Source organism: Plectrocnemia conspersa, unplaced genomic scaffold (assembly GCF_051122295.1).
Source record: "Plectrocnemia conspersa isolate PC_06_02 unplaced genomic scaffold, ASM5112229v1 ptg000013l, whole genome shotgun sequence".
NCBI classification, from domain to species: domain Eukaryota; kingdom Metazoa; phylum Arthropoda; class Insecta; order Trichoptera; family Polycentropodidae; genus Plectrocnemia; species Plectrocnemia conspersa.
The window spans coordinates 5,891,977-5,911,489 of record NW_028277177.1 but is presented as its reverse complement, the minus strand read 5'-3'; the positions used below and the strand labels follow the sequence as shown (position 1 = coordinate 5,911,489).

Below are 19,513 nucleotides of genomic sequence, written 5' to 3'. Positions count from 1 at the left end.
CGTATTACATTACAAACTTTACAATATGATTTAAATATCTGATTTTAATAATAATAATAAAACAATGTTTTTTTTATTCAGATTCCATGTATCTTAACACATGTTCTCTTTCATTCAAAAATAAGCTTCGTTTATTAAAAAGACATTTTATTGATTAAAACCTAATTTACTTCTTAAAAACAAACAGTGATGTACTTCTTCACTTGTGCTACATATTAGTTTTCTTTTTTATCTATTGAAAACACACATTATAATGGTACGGTTACACTTCGTTCCAGCCCGCAAATAAATGACAACATTTTTTTATGTCGACATTCAAATTGGAGTGTAATGACCGAAAAACGCTTTTCTAATTAAAGCTATTACAATATAAGTGATTTATATATACAAATCACTACATAATTTAAATATGAATCTATGTATTATGTGGTTTTCAACTCACAACTGCAACTTATGGAGCTCAAAAATTGAGTGATGTATTTACATTCCTCCTTGTAGTTGATGTTAAAGTATATACTTTCCAAATATGAGCTTCTTTTTAATATGTATATGGCACACCTTATCAAACGCCTGCTAAACATAAAGAAATGCAGTGGTTTTCCAATTATCTAAGCAATTCTTTGAACTTGCTTAACAGTGGCATGTTGCTGTCCCTTAACCAAATTTCTAAGAATTAATTTCAGACTATTTGAAGTCAATTTTTTAAAGATATTGATAGCACAATAATGCGTCTATAATGAACATACATTGACTAGAAATCAAATAAATTTAAATTCACAGATTTATGATTTTCTTTACATTTTTTAATCGTTTAGATCTATATCTTATAATCGTTTACGAGAAATGCGTATGCTGTGTAATGTTTATACAATAAAATTAAATGTACTTACTTTTTATTTATTGGATTATGAGATACATTGTTAACAATAAGTACATTTTTGTGTCCGCTCTGTAAATCATAACCTTCGTCGTTCAATGTGATAATTCTAAATTTATTTATATATTATTTATTGATAAGATGTTTATGTACATTTCTTTTATATACAAAATAGTAATAACGAACAACACAATAAGCTTATTTTTTATTATGCTTTGGTTCAGCCCCCCCTGTCGGTGGGGTCGTGCCTGCTGCCAGCACCAGCGCTGGGCTCGCCTGCAGGTGTAGGTGCACCAATGCCGCCTGTACCTTCAGCTGCGCCCTGCTCTACACTCTTTGTAGCAAACTTGGGCCAGTTCGTGTCAGAGCATGAGCTCAAGGAAATATTCAGTAGGTCAGTTGAAACCCTACACAAAATATCACTATTGCACACAAACTTCTTCATAGTATGCTTATAATACATTATAACCAAATATATAAAAATGCTTAATTAAACTTATATACATACATACATTATTTTATATTATATAAATATTAATACAACTCACACAAATAAATAATATAATCAATAAGATAGGATAAATTTCTTTATAAGTGTGTAAAATTTGAGACTGTCGAGAAATCCGACGTATTTCGACTTAAATATGTTTATAATTATAGTTATTTATGTTATGAGTAGTGCACTAAAACAGTGGTATTGTTCCGCACATAATTATACTTTAATCTAATGAATATGGCAAGAGAGTTCCTTTATATTAAACAATTGCCTTTTGCACGATTTATATTAAATTATCCGTCATGAGAAAATATTTTGATTACTCTCCATTTATATATCCTAATTAATGATGATTTTATATTTATGTTTTTTTAAAACACTCATGGATAAATTTTAAAACTAGCCAAGTCAATTAAAATATGATTTTTAATGATTTTTTGAGCTAATGTATTCATCGGCTTCCGGCTCAATTGTAATTTTGATTTTTAAAATACATATAATCTAAATTCAATTGAACTTAGCAGTAGAACTTTCGATACTGTCTTGTTTTATATTCATATTTAATTAATACAATAGAAATACATATATTAAAATGTGTATGCTGAATCACTTAAATTTAGATGAAACCGCTATATAACTGAACTACAAAATGCTCGATTTGTTTTAATATGATGTTATTTATATATTCCCAAAAACAAGATACAATACTAACACTGACATTTTAGTTAATAAAATGTGTAATTTTATAAATATGATTTTTTAACCAATACGAGTATTAATAATAATTCTAATCAAAAACTCTGCTGCAATTTGTGAAGTTATGGATAAAATATTAATATAAATTCTCTTTATTGTGAACTGATTGAATTTAACATATAGCTTCATACATGTCTCGTTATGGACATATCTGTATTTTTACTATTATCATACTTATAACAGATCCATTTGACTTACCGTTGCTTCCAAAAGTTAAATTTAAATACATATCTAGATACTTTCTTGCCATAATGTATACCTACGATATTGCACGAGTCACTTTAATACATGTGACGTAAACAATGATATATTTTAATTTTTAAACATAAATTTTTATACAAATTTTGAAATGCCACTCCAATAAATATGTTTATCTTAATTAGTAAGGCATGAATGTTGCTACAAAATATAATATGAATATCTCCGTTACCTTTAAATACATTTTGGTTTAGTATTTTAGAAGAAAAAAAAGAGCAATGCTCAATTGAAGAAGCTTCACAGCTTTTAGTTAACATCTAATAGTCCAAGCACCAAAATCCATTGCTGCAGTGATTGATAACAAAAAATTCATCTCTTTATCGAAGGACGCTTTGAATACTACTTTTCATATAAGATTCAATCATCTACTAAAATCCAGAAGATTTATGAGTATATTAAAAAATCATAGAGCATTTTTGGGCACCAAGGCTTGTGCGTAAAGAAAAATTTAACTTCTACCTTTTATTTTTTTATTAAAATGTAAAAGCAAAATGGAGATTTAATTTTGTAGAAATATTCGTGGCACATCCTTACAAAATAAAAATAATACTACAATTCCTATTGCCAGTATGATCAACCATATTCCGTTTGTTTCACCCCCTTCGTATGAGCTTTATACCCTAGTCACTGTGCTGCACTGCACTATGTATTACATCTCTTCGGTCTCACGTGTTTCGTTCGTTTCCGTTTATTTTTATTGTAAACACCACTTTTTCACATAAGGAATGTTGCACGACACATCACAATCACTTATTGTTGTTTTGCACGGTGGCGGGCTGCAGTTGCGCGGGGTTCTCACGCCTGCGCATGCTCGCAAAGCAGCCGGGGGGGGCGCAGGCGCCTGTGGCCTTCATCGAGTTCCAAGACGTTCAGAGTGCGGCCAACGCTATGGCAAGCCTTCAGGGGACATTCCTCCTCAGCTCTGATCGCGGGGCTATAAGAATCGAATACGCAAAGTCTAAAATGGCAGCCACCGAAAGCGCGGCTTACCATAACGGCTGGCACAACATCGCATCCCTAGAAGTATGAACATCTTAATGTTTTTGCATGTTGCAAAAGGAAATGTGTGATTAATACAATGATCGATACAATGCAAGTTTTCCTTTTGCAACATATATTAACATAGTACTTTTATACTGAATGCTTATTTATTTTGTGTAATAAACAATATGTCGCACATATATGTATGTATATCCTATATTGCTTGTATTATCAACATTTCAATTGGTGTATGTATTAGTATTACGTGTAAAGTCAATAACGGTTGATTATATAATTCACTACAACCAAAATTGTTATATTAATAATATAACAAAAATGGTAAAGGTTCTCTTATAAAGAAATTTACTAATCGAGATACTAATTATTTATTTTATTCATTTAAAAATATTGTATAGTTCTTAGTCTATTATAATAAGTGATTTATGTTACAGTTTCAAGCAAAGTAATTTAGATTATAGTATAGAATTATTTTGGCATCGGCTTTATGTATAAATTATGCAGAAATATCATATATTTTTATCAAATACTATATGATGAGTATAAAACCAAAAGTAGCATTCTCCATTTATGTAGCATAGAATGCCATGACAATTTAAATTCTACTCCAACTCAACAAAAATGTTGGGTAGAGATTAATTTCCCGTAGAAATTGTTTCGGGTATTTAACTAGTGGTGTAACGCTGATTATTTAACTACTGTGAATTTTCTGAAAATTATAAAATCACTTCTCATTTTGATCTTGATTGTTAATAAACTATTTCATATGTAATAGTTTGATCAAAATTAACTGGTGGGCCATTTTCATAGTTCCACTCTGATTTACCTGACCATGGCTGTCACTCGCGACAGCCCAGGTAGGAGATTGGGCCGAGCTTCAGAGTGCACAGTGCATTGAAGCGAAAGCTTGACTAGGTAAGGGTCATAGCTGCTAATGGGCCGTAACCCCTGAGACTACTGAACTAGGTCTGGCTAACAAAAGTCTTAGATTTTGGTAGTTCATTTTTTTTGTCTTTTCTGATATTTCATTGAATACATTTTTATGCTAACCAAACAGAAATAATAAGTGTTTAATAAGCTAAATCTCTTAATACCGAATTAGATGCCTTCTTACTTTGAAAACCTCAGCAAAACTTGCTTTCGCAGTGACCATAAATAAATCTCAGGGACAATCCTTTAAGTTGCTTGGGCAAATTTAAGACATCTTTTTCTTTCCATGCATGCTCTAAAATACACTCCCAATGATTTACAATAAAAATAATATTTATATTAGTTACTATCATTGTAGCTTTTTACATCAAATACAAAAAGGCCATGCAACGATAAGTGTTTTTGCTTTAATGATATTAAAAACATCATATTATTATAGTTTTATTATTGAAAAAGTCAATATTTCAAGAGTTATGTGTGAATTGCTTATAATTTATCTAATTTTATCAAATACATTTGAAGTGAAATTAAATATCTCTTATTGTGTGTAATATTAGGTAAACTACTTTTTTGTATCTCTCATATTATTGTAACATAAATCACTAATATAATAACAAAGAATCTGTATATTAACAATATTTCATCAATACATAAAAAATAAAAAGATAACTTTTACTCAACGTTCCTTAAATATTAAATTATATATATATATATATATATATATATTTATAATCAAAATTAAATATTGATATTTTAGGAACTTCATTATAATGCAATAATCAAATACATTTTGATATTACACATTTATATTATTATTATTATTTTATATATTTACTATTTCTTCAAAAATTGTACTAACATTGCTATTTCGTTTTAGGGACCCAAAATCGGAGAAGAGAGTGAACAACATTAATTCTTATGTACAGCTTACTACCTGACAAGCCGGCTCCATATAGAGCAGAAGATTATCATCATCAACCTTGTCATTTTGTATGTTATGTATTAAGTTAATGTTATGTTGTTATTTATTTAAAAATCAATTTTTAAAATTTGTAGTTGAACTGAATCAAAAGTCAAAACGTCGATTAATTAAATTGAATACGATGAAGATGAAAAAAATAATAATATAAAATAATGTTACATATTAATTTTTTTACAACTCGACGTTTGCGGCTTTATTTATTGTAATGTTATTATAAATAATTATTCTGACATAAGCTATAAACCAAAGGTGCCCTTCAAAAATTACTTTTAAGGAATAAAAGTATTATTACAATGTTGTTTGTAAATTACTTTACATTATTTTTTTATTACTTATTAAATTAATTTCGGCCCGTCAACATTCCTTATATGTAAAGTTGTTAAAAAAAATTAATATATATTATACCTTTATATATTTATATTTTACGAAAGTAATTTTATATCTGTGTCAATTATGATCGTTTACAATTAATTTACAATTTACAATTATGCACGTCAATTTTTATTCATCAATTACATTCTAATTTACTTTTTCTAGCGAATAAGAAAAATTCTTTCCTACAACATTTTACTATTCAAATTTACACAACAATCTTTCCGATAGGAGCAAGGCTGAAGTCAGGTGCCTGCGTTATTTCTTTTTTATCTTCCCATTATTTCACTTTAACTTTTCTAAAAACTAATGACTAAAAGATTGCCTTACAATAAGAAAAATTATGGGCGAACGTACATATACAGAGCCATGCCCTTAGTGCTCTCGTTTTTTGGGTTTTTAATTAGATATTACACCTAATTTAATTAAAAACATGTGGGGGCGCCAATTACGCTGTATGCCTAGGGCTTCAAAGATCTTAAGCATGGCTCTGTATACTTACAAAAAATATATATACATATATATTCATATTAATAATTTCATTATTGCATCCTTCAAGAAAAGGTATATAAAAAAACATGCTTGTCGAGCTTTTGAGAATTAATTATAATGTTATTATCATAATCTGTAGAATAATTATATTTAGAAGTGTAATACTAGCTGGCAATTAATTAATTTTAATTTCTGGTTTTCTTACATTGTTTTTATCATGCTTATATATAAAAAAAAGATATTTATATAATTTATGTATAAATAATATATTTTCGTTTTGTGTAGTCTAGTGTTTAAAAAAAGGGAAATCGTGTAACCTGTAATTGTTTTATTTAGAAAAAGTAGAGAGAACCTAAATAGCAATAAACCAAAAATTAAATCATATAGTAAAAAAAAGATTTAATGTAACTATTTAATGTAAAACTGTATGATTTTGATTATATGTAAAGGTTTTATATAGATTTTCTTTTCGTCATACAAAGGACTGGATGTTATTGTCTGAAAAAGGACTTTAATTGCATAGGACATTTGTTAATTCACACACACACAATTATTTTAATAAATATAGGGTTATCGAGCCACAATATGTTGGTTTTAAAGTTATTGCCTAATATACGGTAGCCCTGTGTATATTTATATATATATACATATTCAAAGCCTTTATAACAATTAATACCTTATCATGTTACCAAATTGATTAAAAGTATGAAACTTAACTTATAATTTGTAACAAGGTAATTTAATTTAAGAATGTTGAATCAATTATAACATTCGATTTGATTTTAACAAAAATTTTATAATATGAACTATTTTTATCCCTAATCTCAATATGAATTGTTTCAATTATAATATTTAGCTTATGTGTGTGGTTTGATGTGATATGATAGTATGCAATATATAAATGTATCATAATTTTTTAAACATGTACGAAGCATATTACATACATGTTTTTTGGCTATTCATTGATGACATATATACATATATGAAAAATATACGTTAGCGTATTTTCGTTTTCAACGAATTCGTAATTTTTTTATAATTAAACTTTGTTAACAAGTATATATTTATAAAAATATACATCTTAATATTATTCTTTATTATGTAATTGTTACTAAGACAGGTGAAACTTGTTAGAGTTGATCTCTTTATACGTGGGCGCAACGCTGCTTGATCCAATCGTTCGTTTTAATAGTTTGACTCAAATACAAAGAGAATCCGCTATAGACAATCATTGCTGATCAATTTTTATTAAAAAAAAACAGTTTGTTTCTGGTTACTTATCAAAGTAAAGCGCAGCGGTGTGCCCACAAATGATTCCGTCCAAATGTGTGTGTAGATTGTTTGTTAGTGAGCGACTCACCGCGGCTGCAAAAGCGGCAACTTACGGGGACTACATTAAACATATCAGCTTAATATTAATCAAAAAACTAATAACCTAATTAATTAAAAAAATGTTTCATCTATAAAATATATGAATACCTTATAGCTAGTGTTTTACGATAGTTCTAGATAATCAATTTTTAGTAACATTAATATATATATATATATATAAAAAATGTAATATTATTGAACGGTAAACCTGATTAATGCTAATCTTACTATTTTTGCATGCAACATCTACTATATCTTTGATAAAGTAACTTATGATTGTTCTAATGTTTTCAGATGATATACCGTTGTTTTTTTTTAATTGATAAAAATAATTAGAATGAATATATTGTGATTTTAATGTCAATGTCATTTTGTGACTATTGTATGTTGATAACATATTTTTATTGCAAGTATTTTGATTTGAGTTAATAATAATTGATTATTTATACAAAATCTTCTTCTCAATATCGCTTGAATAGTTTAATATAATTTTCTAGTAAGAACATATTTTTCATATTAAAAGTAAAGTGTGTTATTTGCGCCCTTTATACGAACGGCTGCAGATTTTTTATCCATTCAAGGATGCATCAAAACAAATATGTATAATGTGATAAAAAAAAGTAATCGGTGGTGAAACAAAACTAGCCAGTTGAACGCCTTCTTGCATTAGGTTAGAATTAATATAAAGTATATCATACAAACACCACATATCTAAACATATCAGATCTGTGCCCCTTATAATCTTAAATTGAACGATAAGAATTCTATAATTATTAATTATTAATGATAATATTAAAAAAAATAAAAAATGAAACTTATGGATATTGCGTCTTGTTTTTAAACAATTACGTTGTATAATGTTGAAAAAAAATTGCTTAATATTATAATATATTAACGAAGTTAACTATTCGACGATGTGGTAACGTAGCATGTAATGAATCCTAAATCGTACCATGATAAAAATGGACTCTTCCCGGTCAGTGAAGTAATTAACAAATTTATAAAACTAATTTTCTAGTAATATTATAGTTTTTTTACATATTACTTAAAGGAAAAGTAAAAGATTTACTTAAGCTACCTAACGAATTGCCCTTTTATGGTAAAATGTCTTATAAAAAAAATGTTAGACTTGAATAATGAATAAAAAGTGATATTAGTTAAATTGTTGATATCCATCGGTGTTGTCTGTTCTGGAAATTCACGTACATAATTATGTAAAATCGAACATGTGACAATTTTTGATTTATTACATACAAAGCGTAAGGGAAAAAATATATTATATTGATACGTTAATTGAATGTGTCAATAATTGTGAATTTTTACCCTTTATATAACCTGTTTTGTGAAACGCGAGGGTGTTATTATTTAAATTGAGATAAAAATTGAAAAAAAAACATATGTTAATAATGACAAAGATCATAGCCTTAATGTAGATATGTTTACATGCTAACAACAACATAAGCAAATGCTTATTTCAAACCAAATAGTTATTTAAATTTAATAAAAAAAAAGTAGGTTAGTGTAAGCAAAATAAACAATGACTATACAAACTATGGTCAATTCTAACTTTATGTTTCACAATAACAACGATGAATTCACTGAAATCTTTGTTTTATATGTTCGACTCGATGTGCGTATAAATTTTACGAAATGTTCTATTCTTATATAGCTTATTTTGAAAGTTCTACGCTTCGTCATGAATCAATCTTGTCGTTGTTTATTTTGCATGCTAACGTTAGCTGTTAATGTAATAATAATTACTATAAAATTGATGTATTCTCATGTTGGATCCGAAATTAGAGGAACATGTTTATTAAAATTATAGTACAACATGAACGATGAAAAAATAACGCAATTATTAATAAAGCAAATTTTAAATGCATCACGGGTAATACTATCATGATTACGTTTATCAGTTGTTATATATATGTATGAATATATTTATAAATAATATTATATTTGGGCAAAGAAATCATGTGTATATACACACGCTCACGCAAATTAAAAACATACATTTCTTGAATACATATAAAGCAATATGTATGTATAGCAACAAAACTAGTCAAATGACTGTAATATTATCTGAATAGTACCCTGAAATTAATGTTTGTAGACTTGTTATAGCCCGGATGTTTGTACAGATGATGCATTCCTCAGCGTTTGTATTACCTGGATTGTACTTAAAACTTAATTTTTAATAGTACTATTATTAGCTATAATGTGTATAGGGTCCAAAGATTGGGAATAAACATGTATAAAATTAATGGTATTTTGATTTGACTAATCCTTTTAATTCCTATTTCCTTTTTGATATATTGATACAGATAGTTTAATGGTAAGTAAAAAGTATAAGAGTGTAATGATAACGGGATCATCATTGGAATGGTTAAAATTAATGAAATAAAATTAAAGCGTGCAGACAAAATTATTCCACTTTCTAACAGATCAATTAAAGAAAATTACTGCAAAGTTGCTGTATACTGCTACTTTTTCAAGGAATAACCGTAAACAAAAAGTTTGACGATCATCTTAAGGAATACCACAGTATTTAACGCTTACTCAGACTACAGTAAAAACATAAAAGCAATAGAGCAGCATCTGAACAACAAAAGACCGCCATCATCGTTGAAAAAGATATTGATCTGATGGATATTTTAATAGGACGAATCTAATCACATCGGCAAGAAATCTACTGAAAGAAAATTGGCAAGGAGTCGTTGGTTGAGTTGAGTTGTTTGTGGAAGAGATGATAATTATCATCTCTTCCACCTACAAATGAAGCAGCTTGTCAGCATATCCATCGGATCTACTTCTAGATCCAAACTTAGTTAAGATAGATTTGGATTTTACAGAACGAGATCCGGAAATTGCAGTTGGGCGACCAGTAGAAGAGGACAACGACGAAAATGAGGAATCTTGAGACGCATGCCGACTAGTGATGATATTCAGAGGTGGACTTAGTAGCTTCTGATACCATTCACTAGGAGGCTGTTCAAACAATTACATCGGTACAACATGGATTAGACCTATCCTGTCTAAATAAAAACACACCTTGCATTTTACCTCAAAGGCGGTGTGGACACGAATGTATTATTTGATTATTTATTATTTATAAATCATATTTATTACTTACAATGTATTTAAAATATTTTTTTGATTTAAAATTTCTCATTTTTAATCGCCTCAAAACTGCCACTTTTTTAACAAATACAAGAAAAAGTAATTTAAAGAAAAGATATTTTTTTAATTCATTAAAATTATTTTATTAAATATCCTCATCTTCTAACAAAGGTGTAATGTAAAACTCAATAAACATATGACGGTGTTCTTCTTTATCGAGCATGTGTTGGATAATTAATAGGCCACGTGAATCAATTTTTAAAGCAACCTAAAAGTTAATTTAACATAATTAAAATAACCACAACTTAAAAAATATACATACATTTTATTATCACTACAACCTTAGTAGCCAACGCCAAGGATTTTAAAGTCAATCTAATTTGAGAAAATTTATATTTAAATTTAGCATTCTCCAAACAAGAAAACGTAACGACCACTTCGGAAGTTCTAGGAATTTCCACACTCGATCTATCCTGGAAATAAATATTTTAATTAGCAACTCAAACTTCGTTTGATTCTCTAAGATATGACATAACAAATACCAAGTGTCCATAGGTGGATATACATATATGGGGATACTCCGATGTTATTTTAAACTCGACGACTTCGGAAGATTTATCAAAATCGCCAATTATGTTCATGAAGTGTAAACTTTTGAGAACGACCATAGCGCATTCGGTTACATCGTCGTCGCCTTTAAAATACATGAGTTCGTCAGTCTCTTGTGTCTTTATTTCGCAGTCGGTAATAAACTCATCGTTGCCAGTCCGATCTTTAGATTTATTCTCCAATCTTAAAAATATTAGAATAAAAAATACATAAAATTATTAGTTAACATAATAAGATTAGGCAACTAACAATAATATCAAAGGAGATCCTTCAGATTTATAATACATCTTCAAACTAGACTCTTCATCGGAGCCAAATATGTTTAAACATTCCGTCAAAATTGTTAAATTTATCTTGAATTCAATGTCTCGAGCAACACGAAATTCCCAAAAATTATCTGAAGGTACATAAACTGTTGCTTGCACACACTTGCTTTGTTCAACAGTCACTTTTAATCCCTGACCCGACGCTTGAAAAGTGGCTGACTAAATTTTTAAAATCACACATTAATAAAATATAATAATATATAAAGAAACCGAAAAGAAAACCATTCTTTTTACTAGATTCTGAAAATATACTTTGGGAATCATTTTTTAACACAGAAGGCAGACAATCATCTTAAAGAACAAACTCGTATTACATAATGTAATGCTAAAGGAAAACTCAATTTTTGCACGAGCAAATGATAGTTTGAAGAGTTTAAAAAGTCTCTTGGTTATCTCAAATCAAAATGAGAATTATGAACGATGAAATTTTTACTAATATTTAAGGAGATAATTAATGTTTAATGTTGATAAAACTGAACTATATCTACAAGAACATATTTATGTATTGTTAAAAATATTTATCTAGAAAAAAATGCCTACATACACATTTTTTAATTTCTATCGTTTCTGGAAGGTCGGAATTGGTGATGATTATATAATTATAATTCTGATCAATCATCACAGATTGGATTTTTCCAGATTTTCCAAATCTTACGAATGAATGATCGAAATAGACATCTATTGTTATATAATTAATAAAATATATGTCGCTGATTTAGAATTTGATTTCATTTTTTTTCAGACGATTTTTTTGAATATATATTACTTATAAAAAAATTGTAATTTCTGAGTAATTTTGTCATAAATTTATACTTAATACAGTGTTTCACAATAATTCTGCGAATGTCCTATTTGTTTTATCGCCACTGTATATGAGCACTAATATGCAAATGGTTTTCTTTTTGGTTCCGCTAATTATTTTATAAATAAAATATATACCTCTTGAAAGTTTACAGCTTTTAACACTGAATATAAAGTCTTAACATTTTCGAAAAAGGCTGTAAAATCGTAATTTGTCGTTTTATTTATATTTTCCATGTCTAATCTTCTTCGGTGAAGAACATAGATCGAAACAACGCAGTAAACTGATTCTCTGTAATGACTTGTTTCGTAAAATTGCCAGTGATCTTCGCTAAACGCACAGCTAACACGTGCTTACAAGTCAATTGTGTTTTAGTTTGAAGTACATGAAACTCAAAAGATGAACACTCGCAATAATTCACATCTAGCATCAATCTATACGTGTGTTTAGAAGAATGGCCTTTAACTTCGGCTATACTCCTTGAACCGTTTTCTTCAACGTATACGTTTATCGAGTCGCCGTTCTTGCCGTATATTTCAACAGCGCGTTCGAATACAATTCCAAAAATAGAATGCAAAGTTAAAATACTTTCATCTGAAACTAAAAATACCACTTTTTATGAGTTAATCATTATAAATATAACCTAGAAATGAAAGAATTGCAACTGGCTTCGCCGACTTTTACGTCTTCTTGCACTGAATCCAGAATTTCAGCAACTATTCGTGACAAATTGCTTACACTAACACAGTTCATACTAACAAAAATAAATCAAAATTAAGAATGTTTCATAAATACACCGAGTGACATTTGGACGAGCTAAAAGTTTTTAAACGATAATGTTACCACCATAAATAATCACGAAGCGGGGTAATATAAAAAATAAGCATTGTGTAACCCAGAGGTCCCTAAACTTGCCATGTTTTTCGGTTTTGGGTGGACCCCCTGCTTGCTTGATATTGATTTTTTGCAAATTCATCAACTTTAAATGTGTTTTTGACAAATGGTATCGTTCTACTCACTTTGAAAGATTTTTACTATCTGTGTATGTGGATTATTCTATTCATTGAAAGCCAAAAATAAAGTCACCCACATTTACATCTCATGGATCCCCAATTTTATTTTTCACTGACATTGACCCCTTGCAGGTCGTTGTCGACCCCTAGGGGTCGATATAGACTACTTTGAGAATCACGGTGGTATATCATTATGTGCAGGTTTTTACATGTTCAAAATGTATTGCGACCACAAAGCGAATGCCTACATCTTACAACTTACACAATTTTATAAACATATATAACACATTTTTTACTTCATATGTACTTTTATAAATAATGCATATGTCTTTATTTTATAAGATTATAATGTAAATAGATAGGTACTGTCAGTGGTTGTTGAGATCCACTTCAGTGGACCCCCAAATTTTTTTTCGCTGACGTAGACCCCTTGCAGATTATCATAGACCCCTGTGGGTCGATATAGACCACTTTGAGAATCACTGGTGTAACCTTTCCTTATCTGTGATGTGTAAGTAATTTAAATATCTATATAAATATAATAAATACATGGTAAAAAATTTAATTATTTATTTGTACTATATTTACGAATTGAATAAAATAATAATAATCACTCATTGGCGCAGCAAAATTACTTTGTCGAAAATTCGGGATAAATTCACTGATACAATCAAACATGTGTACTACATATTCTAAGATGCATTTTTGCAAACGTATACAACAGTCGCATGCAGCACGCTTTGCATTTCACTAGATGAGCAGCAAGAGAGGACTCAGTCGTGTTAAGAACTCTCTCACTCACTCTCGTCACTTAGCACGCAACCGATCGAAAGGAAATATAACTCATCGACCAGTAGCTATCGGATTTTCATAAAATCTATCTATTTGTCTGTTTATACTGTTCAGCTAGTGAATATTTTTATTTTCAGCAATACCTCAACTATGAACAATTAAATCGATATTTATTAATATTCTGGGCTTAAATCACTAATATTTGCATGCGTATTGACTACACAGCACAGTAACCCACTAATTTATTCAACACAACAAGGAAAAGGTTAAACAAATAATTCGAAATGCTTTTTTGATATTATCTTACCAAATAAAATTTTTAAATTATCGTAATTTATTTTACCGCACGGTGAAAATTTCGAGGGTTTTATTTATTTTTCAAATATTGCAAATAATACTTTAAATAAACATGTATTAGCTAATCTTTTAAGTATTGTTCTGCTTAGATTGTTCGCATTACGTGTATAAATTATTATTTTATTAATAATTTGTTATGGCCAAATTTAGGAAGTTATGGCCGCATATCAATGACTAATCTATGTTTAATAATTTATTATATTCCCCTACCCCTGTCACAATTCCAATGAGCCCTCCCCCCCCCTAAACCTTTGACATGATTTATGGAAACAACCTGAATTAAAAATAATAGTGATTTACACTAGCCATGTAAAACTAGAATTAATTGTGTTGTGGCCAAATATTTGTTGATAGTTTTGACAGTACCATGACGATCGTTTGTGCGCTTACCGTTACTTATTATATCTATCCAGTGTTTAAAAACATATATTTATAATGGATAATAAACGTATTAAATTACACTTGAAGCAGCCAAATCCATTGTTTGAAAAATGGCTGGAAGAATTATACGTCAATGCCGAAGGAACGCAAGGAAGGTCAACATACGAAGAAGCGTTAATGTCGCTCCGAAGATATCCTCTAGTCTTGAAGTCTGGAGGTGAGTGTGCCATTCTCAAGGGTTTCGGCAAGAAGATATGTACTTATTTAGACAGCAAATTGACTGAACACAACATTATTCATGATATACCTAGCCCACCCCGTAAAGTAGCTAAAAGAAGCAGATCGCCTAAAAAATCACATAGAAAGTTAAGCAAAACACAAAGATACAAACCACCGACTAAATCTCTGGCATACTCTATATTAGTCGCTTTGTATAGAACGTTGAAAAAAATCAATTTCAAATCACATTTGAACGAAAGTGAACTTACGCGTGAATCGGAACATTATTTCAATCAATCAATATGCGGCAACGATTTCAATTCTGAATTGACGTCCTTAATTAACATACAGTACGTTAAAGTATTAGATATTGTTGGTGAAAAACAGTATTCGTTGACTGAAGATGGACGCAACATCGCTTTTGAGTTACTCCAAGATGTCGTGGAAGATTTAACGGACGAAACCCATGTACAAAATGTAATACATAATATAAAGAAGCATGAGCATGTTGTGATTAATCTAAGTCAAGACTCCGATGATGAATTACCAAATATAGTTATAAATAAGTCTGATGATAATTTACGGAATGAATCTGATGACAGATTGCCAGTTATTAATTGTAACAAAGTTTTTGGTGCTAAAGAATCCGATGATGAATTACCTAATGTTAATTGGCATCCAATTACAAATGATGATGGTGAATTTCCAAAAGTTTCGCTGCTTGAACAGGAAGATGAGACGGAGTCGTGTATATTTTTCTCAGGTTGCTTTGATGTCCTGTTATTGGTTGACAAAAAAGAAACAACTGGGTAATAATATAAATGTTTATATATTTACTAAGGATGTTTACATCGTTTTAGGAATTAACCTACAATTTTCTTTAAAATAAACACCACATTTATCAATGTATTTCCTATTAAGAATTTTTAAACCCTCTGAAAAACTTTTTCATTAGCACATTTATAAATGTGAGTACTGCTTAAACAACAGAATAAAATTTCTAGTACTTTGTAGACATCACTTGTGTTATCCCAATATACACTATTTTATTCTCTGTCTAACTTTTAATAATTAATATGTTTTTTTTTTAGAAATGGCAAGAAGGACGAAGCTGCGATTAAAGAACTCGAAAGACACAAAATGATCAAATATGAATTGCGCGATTTAAAAGTGGGAGATTTTCTATGGGTAGCTCGAAATAAACTTACAAAGGATGAGTTAGTTTTGCCTTACATCGTGGAAAGAAAACGTATCGACGATTTGGGAAAAAGCATAAAAGATGGAAGATTTCACGAGCAAAAGTTTCGATTGAAGCAAAGTGGCATCAAAAACGTGATCTACTTATTGGAGTTTTGCGAAGACATCAAACACACAGGTTTGCCTGTTTCCACATTGAAACAAGCCATTGCAAATACTAGGATCCAAGACGGGTTCGATGTACATTACACTGATTCGTTACCCAACTCGATAAAATTCCTCGCAATGATGACGAAAAATTTAGAAGATCAGTATAATGTAAGAAATTATAATATATCAAATCGAAATTAAAATTTAATAAATATATTATAATATTTTATTTATTGTTTCAGAATAAATCACTCATAAAAGGCAAGGCGAGAGGTACTCATATATCATTAGTCTCATTCCAAGAGTTTAACGCAATGTCGGTAAAAACTAAAACGGCGACAGTTTCTGACATGCTCATAAAACATTTGCTACAATTGAAAGGTGTATCCGTCGAAAAGGCTTTAGCAATTTCTTCATTGTATACTACTCCACTAAACTTGATGAAAACTTACGATGGCATAGATAGAGCAAGCTGTGAAAAGTTACTTTGTAAAATAAATCACAATAACAAAGTGCACTCAATTGGTATCAATGTCAGCAAATCGATTCATCGATATTTTACATCCGATATGCTTTGCTGACCTTCTAAAATTTATTTATATCAGTTTCTTTTATTGTGAAATATATTTTTTATAAATTGCCTTACATAATTGTATATACTACATAATCTTGTACAAACTATTTTTTAATTCAATGCAATAAATAATTTAATAAAATTGATTTTATAAGAATTGTATTATTCAAATATAGTTAATTTTATAAGGTCCACACCAGTTTCCCCTTATAAAGCAACATAATGACCCAAACTACCGAAAAAAAATTTAAAATATTCGGATAAATTACACAAATTTTGAGGACGTCTGGTCACCTTATTTAGTACATATTTGAATATCATGAAAGTGATCAATTCTCAGAAAATATTTATCTATTTGCTCTTTATATCGCTTAAAGCAGGGGAACCAAAAAATATTTTTGAGCAACCTCCCTTCCAAAATTAGCAGATGTATAACTTTATCACCGATTTGTGCTCCCTTTACGCGCTTTAGTTATTAGCGACGGGAGGGGGGGAAGTGACGATTGGCAATTAGACACAGATAGACGATTTGAAGTTACATGTTTATAAGTGAATGAGTGCCTGGGGCTCACACCGGCATGCGAGTCAGAAAGCATCGACACGAGAAGAGTGTCCATTACGTCAGTATTACTAGAGTGCCCCTAAGTTTTGGCCATAATAAACCTAAATAAATACATATATAAATAGGCCCCCTACCACTCTCGCCTTAGCAATTTATAACTGCGAAATTTAATTAGGACGAGAGAAGGGGGGGCTTGGCATTGCTGCTCTACACATGATAAGGTCGGTGGAGCTGGTTTGAAAAAAGAAAAATAATTAAATGCTGGCGGCACAAAGATAACAAAGTCGTGACGTGTGTGGCGGCGCAGGCTCTGCTTTTAGGTTTCCAGGGGCGCATGTAGGGCTCCATGAGACGCGAGGGTGCAGCCAGGGCCGGCCCTTGGTTATTTGGCTCCCCAGGCCAAAACTAAATTTGCGTATTTCCCCCCCCCCTCACCTATTAATACTTCAATAAATCATTACAAGAGCGCAAAAATATATTTCAAATGAAAGTAATTTAATATTATATTTAATACCAAACTCTTTTTTGCGATTGTGGGTATTTAAGAATTTGTAGTTTATTTTTCGTCGCGATTTTTTACGCGTGAAATAATCTAAAGAGTACACAGTAGTGTATACAAAAAAAATAATATCAGATTATATTATTTAACAAGTTTGTTTGATAATTTAAAGTGAATATTGCGCCTTTTATTGGTATCACGGCGCCCCACAAGATCTAGCGCCCCAGGCGACCGCCTGTACTGCCTGCCCCTCGGGCCGGCCCTGGGTGCAGCCTCCAACGGCGCGTGGTGTGCTTCGCTCCAAGCGGCGTGGAACCAGTGTAGACCCAGGCGGCGCGCAGGGCTCCAAGGGGCGCGAGCAGAACGCGCATGTAGGGCCCCGGACATGCGTTAGGGGCTCCAAGTCGCGGGGGCACAGCCCTACGGATGCGTGTCGGGTAACACGTGGTTCGGCTAAGCTTCGGTTTGCGGCGGCGCCGCCACGTTGGAGGTGCCGGGTACTTCCTGGGTCACGTGGTCGGTGGTAGTCGATGGGGGCACCTGGTCCCAGGAGGGGGGGCGCAGGCCTATCATCTCGGTGGTCCGCCGGCTCGAATCCGGATCCAGGAAAGCTCCGGCGGGATGGCGGCAAGCGGCTCTGCAGCGGCGTGTCTGTCGGCCATTTTGAACTAACTCCATGAATACTCAGGTATCATCTCAGCGGTCAACAGTTTCGCGACGGGTCGCAATTAGACACAGATTGAGCCGCTGCAGCAGTATTTTATTGACGATTTAAATTACATTGCTGTTTATTTATATACAAATAAAACTCCAGCGTCAACAAGACAAGAGAGTCCGTTACGTTAGTGCTACCAGAGTGCCGCCAAGTTTTGGGCATAATAAACCTAAATAAATAGGCCCCATACAGTTTGAATTATATGTTTTATTAATTAGGCAGCTTCCATAATTTGTCACAGGTTTTCACAACCACCCCCCCTCCCCCAACCCCTATGTCACAAAATTCCTGTTTGTTTCACGGTGTCACAATTCCGCTCACCCCTCCCCCCCTAATTTAGCACAAACATGATGGACACACATAAAACAATAGCACACCATTTTATGATTCTAGTGGAAGCGCTCTCACGCAAATACTTAAGGTTGTAAAGCAGAAACAGCCTTTATAAAACACCAGTCTAATATGCTCGCTTTAACTATGTACGTGGAAAGGTTTCCCAAGAAGTTTGGAAGTTACTACACCTAACACCCGGTACGATAAATCACCATTAGTGAGTAATGCAATCGAGTCAAGACATATTCAAAGAAGGTTATGGATTAAGAACCATTTTCGTTCACTTGATGTGAATAAAAAAATATTAAGGAAATGTTACTAAATTAAATTA

At 31.0% G+C, this 19,513-nt stretch overlaps 4 protein-coding genes across 16 annotated transcripts in view; 2 read left to right on the top strand and 2 right to left on the bottom strand.

Annotated features, from left to right (window-relative positions):
- The window catches only part of cpo (RNA-binding protein), a 371,924-nt gene extending 366,334 nt beyond the window's left edge, over positions 1-5,590 (top strand). For 6 of the 13 annotated variants that reach the window (XM_088202533.1, XM_088202532.1, XM_088202528.1 and 3 more), the window contains 2 exons: positions 1,102-1,271; positions 5,194-5,546. The gene's annotated coding sequence lies outside the window, so the exon portion shown is untranslated. Of the gene's footprint in view, positions 1-1,101; positions 1,272-3,169; positions 3,411-5,193 lie in introns of those variants that run through there. The other 7 variants (XM_088202534.1, XM_088202524.1, XM_088202535.1 and 4 more) reach the window with 6 other exon arrangements.
- Positions 5,591-10,771: 5,181 nt separating this feature from the next.
- Positions 10,772-12,663, bottom strand: Rad1 (Radiation insensitive 1). Its single transcript, XM_088202335.1, has 5 exons — positions 12,528-12,663; positions 11,512-11,747; positions 11,196-11,445; positions 10,995-11,126; positions 10,772-10,921 (listed from the first exon to the last, which is right to left on the bottom strand). Exons 1-5 carry the CDS (start codon positions 12,624-12,626, stop codon positions 10,799-10,801), a joined length of 840 nt encoding a protein of 279 aa, XP_088058461.1. The 5' UTR covers positions 12,627-12,663; the 3' UTR covers positions 10,772-10,798.
- Sws1 (SWIM domain containing Srs2 interacting protein 1) lies at positions 12,629-13,196 on the bottom strand. The gene is made up of 2 exons (XM_088202336.1): positions 13,056-13,196; positions 12,629-12,990 (listed from the first exon to the last, which is right to left on the bottom strand). Exons 1-2 carry the CDS (start codon positions 13,141-13,143, stop codon positions 12,629-12,631), a joined length of 450 nt encoding a protein of 149 aa, XP_088058462.1. The 5' UTR covers positions 13,144-13,196.
- A 1,504-nt stretch (positions 13,197-14,700) lies between these two features.
- mus81 (mus81 structure-specific endonuclease subunit) lies at positions 14,701-17,224 on the top strand. Its single transcript, XM_088201163.1, has 3 exons — positions 14,701-15,961; positions 16,244-16,667; positions 16,742-17,224. The coding sequence occupies exons 1-3, from the start codon at positions 14,988-14,990 to the stop codon at positions 17,078-17,080; spliced, it is 1,737 nt and encodes a 578-aa protein (XP_088057289.1). The 5' UTR covers positions 14,701-14,987; the 3' UTR covers positions 17,081-17,224.
- Positions 17,225-19,513: the final 2,289 nt, after the last annotated feature.